Source organism: Terrapene carolina, unplaced genomic scaffold, assembly GCF_002925995.2.
Source record: "Terrapene carolina triunguis isolate 2854851 unplaced genomic scaffold, T_m_triunguis-2.0 Scaffold14444, whole genome shotgun sequence".
Lineage (NCBI taxonomy): Eukaryota > Metazoa > Chordata > Testudines > Emydidae > Terrapene > Terrapene triunguis.
The window spans coordinates 1-4,476 of record NW_020678795.1 but is presented as its reverse complement, the minus strand read 5'-3'; the positions used below and the strand labels follow the sequence as shown (position 1 = coordinate 4,476).

At 48.9% G+C, this 4,476-nt stretch overlaps 1 protein-coding gene across 1 annotated transcript; it reads left to right on the top strand.

The window, feature by feature from the left end:
• Window positions 1-1,564: 1,564 nt before the first annotated feature.
• On the top strand, window positions 1,565-3,816 carry LOC112124081 (protein ZNF783-like; the record flags this gene model as incomplete). The annotated part of the gene is made up of 3 exons (XM_026661677.1): window positions 1,565-1,963; window positions 2,268-2,394; window positions 3,638-3,816. Coding segments are annotated over 3 exons (648 nt in total), but the record flags the coding sequence as incomplete, so codon positions are not given.
• Window positions 3,817-4,476: the final 660 nt, after the last annotated feature.

Here is a 4,476-nt window from a genome sequence, read left to right as displayed (position 1 = left end):
CGGGAGCCGGGCCGCGGGGAGCGCGGGGCTGCCCGGCCGGGCTGGGGCTGAGCCCGAACTGATCCGGTTTGTGTTTCTCTGCTTGGCGACACTTGGGAGTTACAGCGCAATAAAGGAGCCCCGGGCGCCCCGGCTCGCTCCCCGTCCACACTGGCAAGGCCCGTAGAGCGCTCGGACTCCGCGGCGACAGCGCTGCCGGTACCCACCTCGGCGCGAGGAATAACGTTTGCTGCGCCTTGGCTGCAACGCCCGGGCGTCAGTGTGAACGAGGTCACGGTGTTGGGTTACTGCGCTCTGATCAGCCTCCGGAAACGTCCCGTAATCCCCTTAAGTCAAGTGGCCTCTCTTGTCACTGGTTTGCACTCCTGTAGGAATGCAGCAATGCCCTTTCAAAGCTCTGTTTCTGACAGCCGGCATGCAAGCCATTAGTGTGAAATGCTGTGTGTGAGAGGGGGAGGTTTGCTGCTGTCTGAACTTACAAGACAGCATGCTGACATGCTCTCCGCCCCCCCAAAACCCCACTCTTCTCCCCCCACATACACACAACACACTCCCTGTCACACTCCACCCCCCCATTTGACAAGCACGTTGCAGTCACTTGCATGCTGGGATAGCTGCCCATAATGCACCGCTCCCAATGCTGCTGCAAGTGCCACAAATGTGGCCACGCCAGTGCACAAGCAGCTGTCAGTGTGGACAGACTGCAACGCTTTCCCTACTGCGCTCTCCGAAGGCGAGTTTAACTCACAGCGCTCTACGTCTGCAAGTGTAGCCATGCCCTCAGACTCTGGGGCCATCTCCAGCTTGTGCGGGGCCATTTGCTGATGGTCCGGGGAACAGGGACCGGGTCTTTGCTGCTCCCCCAGCTGCAGGGACTGACTCCCCTCCCCGCAGAACTCTCCCAGGCTCCCGATGTGGAGCACGTTTTAACAGCACCATGGCCTCACGAACCCCCTGTGCCACCCAACCAATCCCACTCGTGAGTGTGCAGCGCTCAGCTGGCGAGCAGCCTTGGGCTCTCCCGTCTCCTTTCCCTGCACGCGTTGCCCAGTACCCTGCACCGTCAGCTGCGTCTTTTTGCCTTGCACCATCATACTCCAGGGAGCTGCTCAAAACTACAGCTGTGTGTTCAAAGGACAAAAATAAGTGGTTAGTGCTTTTTGCTCCTGTCAGCCAGCGCAGCTCGCTGGATTCTGTTTCTTGTATGTCAATAACCGACTTGTTTAGGTTTCATTCGTTCACACCTGTGAAAACCTGCTGAAGACAGTGGGGGTTATAGGTGTGTCAAAGAGGGCATAATTTAAAGCCAAAATAGCCATAAGGGTAAAAGTTGCTCTGCTGAACACTTATTACTGGCAGTAGTACATGATTGGGAAAGAAGGTAGCCTGACTCTCATTTCCATATTATTTTTATTTAAACTACTGTAAAACCCTACTACCCTCATTACAGTTGGAGCTGCATTGTGCTGGGGTGCTAGACGAACATTTGACGAGATGGGGAAAGGAGACTGCCAGATGTATCAATGTCACATGCCCCACTTTCAATTTCTGTCCTTGCTAACAGGCTCCAAAATGGGACCTAGAATCCCAGCACCTGACACTTTTGCATCCCCCCACCGGCCTCAAACAAACTTCGCTGAGAGAGACGCAACTGCAGAGTGCAGAGATTTCCCTGACTGTTGTGGCTGCTATTCAAGACATGGAGAGGAGGGTTGATTCTCATGCTGCGTGTTTGCTGAATCTGGACGGGAGAACAGGGATGACTGAGAAGAAACTAATAGGCTGTGAGAGAACGGTGGTGGAGTTTGGGAACCAGCTGGAGAGTAAGTGGGCCGCGCTGGGAACTCTGATCCAGGAGTACGGGCTGCTGCAGAGGAGGCTGGAGAACATGGAGAACCTGCTGAAGAACAGGAACTTCTGGGTCCTGAGGCTCCCCCCAGGGTCTAAGGGGGAAGTTCCCAAGGTAACGATATCCCAGCTAATGATGAAGAGTAGATACAAAGCCTGGCCATGAACTATTGAGGTGGGTTTTTTTCCCCCCAGAACTTGGTATATTCGCCCTTTAATTCACCATTAATAAAATGGCTTAGAAGAAGGGAACTGATCTGGCTGCTTGTGTTGTGGTAGTTCACAATTACATATGTTTAGTACTTTATTTCACAGGAAACAAAAGTGAGGGAAGTCTTTTTAATGGAAGATAAAAGGAAGCAAGCCTCAGAATGTGATCACAACAGCAGGTGCTGAATGTGTGGCATTTGTGATTCCAGGTGCCAGTAACATTTGATGACATCTCCGTCTATTTCAATGAGCAAGAGTGGGGGAATTTAGAGGAATGGCAGAAGGAACTTTACAAGAATGTGATGAAAAGCAACTATGAGACGTTGATGTCACTGGGTAAAGATCAGTTTTTGCTCTTTTGCTCCGGTCCTTTGATTTCTGGTGATTGGCCCTTCTAGTTATTGGAAACTGGGTGATATCGGCTCAACTCCCTTTGCTGTCTGCATGACCCGTGGCATTCCAATCCATTCCGTTTTTAACACTGTAGGGTTTAAAACACCAGCTCTCTGCAGTGTGGAATGTGCACATGCTGCATTTATCTCCATGTTTATGCATTCAAATGACTGTTTTATTTGGAAATCATAACTTTGATTGTTCCTGACTTGTATATTTACAATCTCAATTTTAGATAACACTGTTGTTTAATAAGCATTGTGCTTTTTCTTGGCTTGACCTTGGCCTCTTATGGGACCTGGACTTTGGGCAGATTTACAAGGGGCATGGATACTGAAGTGGTGGGAACAGTATGAGAACTTACAAATCTGCCTGTGTGTGGAGATCTCTGGCACCCTTCCAGAAAGCGCACACACATCTCCCTCTGTAACAAGTTCATGAGGGGCTGACAACTGACACAATTGCTTTATAAATCTCTCGTATCCCCAGATTGCTGGGATTTGGGACCATGCTACTTCAGCTGTAGAGACACAGTCCTCTACCACTTGAGCTAACGGAGCGCACCTATGTAGGAGTAATCCCTTCTCCTCTGTGTGAGGCCAGCCTAGAGGGCAGCATCAGACAACGTACTGTCTCTGACTCAGTACTTCATAGCACCTGGCGTTTCCCCCTACAATGCCTTCAGTAACACGTTTGCCTCTGTTCTAGCCTCTAGCAGTGGGATGAACTAAAATAACTCAAAATCTTTAATGAAAGGTACTAGAGCACTAGCTGCTACTCCTGAAGGATACATGGATTGGTAGGGTTGTGACATACTGCTGTGCTGGTAAGAGGCTTGTCTTTCATTCCTGTCCTTAGTCACCTGGCATGGGTCAGGCTTACAAATGGTTAAATATCTCTGTTGTATCCTCTGACTCTTGTGGCTAATATATGCATTACAAGCCTGGAATGTAAGTGTGGCTGCTGCCATGGAGGAGATAAGATGGAACTGGAGGGGAGGAACTGGAAGCAGTAGCAGAAGTTTTCCTTCCTCCCATTCCTAAATCATTCTGTGGTGGCTGCAGCCCTCAAAAGATACGCCCATCCAGTAGAATGCAGTGATATACATACATACTGTGGGAGGACAGACTCATGCAAATCAACCTATTACTATATACTGTCCCTTAATATCTTTTTCTATGAACAGACTATGCCGTTTCCAAACCTGACATCCTATCCCGGATTGAACGAGGGGAGGAGCTAAGTGTCGGGGATCAAGGAGATGCAGAGAAGAGAGAAATTCCTACAGACCCCAGCGCAGGTGACTGATATGTCAGAAGCACTCACACACTTAATACAGTAAAATGCTGGAAATCCAGCAAGACTTTTGAACTCTTCTTGTGGAGAGAACATAAGAACGGCCGTACTGGGTCAGACCAAAGGTCCATCTAGCCCAGTATCCTGTCTAGCGACAGTGGCCAATGCAGGTGCCCCAGAGGGAGTGAACCTAACAGGCAATGATCAAGTGATCTCTCTCCTGCCATCCATCTCCAGCCTCTGACAAACAGAGGCTAGGGACGCCATTCCTTACCCATCCTGGCTAATAGCCATTAATGGACTTAACCACCATGAATTTATCCAGTTCTCTTTTAAACGCTGTTATAGCCCTAGCCTTCGCAACCTCCTCAGGTAAGGAGTTCCACAGGTTGACTGTGCGCTACGTGAAGAACTTCCTTTTATTTGTTTTAAACCTGCTGCCTATTAATTTCATTTGGTGACCCCTAGTTCTTGTGTTATGGGAATAAGTAAATAACTTTTCCTTATCCACTTTCTCCACATCACTCATGATTTTATATACCTCTATCATATCCCCCCTTAGTCTCCTCTTTTCCAAGCTGAAGAGTCCTAGCCTCTTTGATCTCTCCTTATATGGGACCCATTCCAAACCCCTAATCATTTTAGTTGCCCTTTTCTGAACCTTTTCTAGTGCCAGTATATCTTTTTGAGATGAGGAGACCACATCTGTACGCAGTATTCGAGATGTGG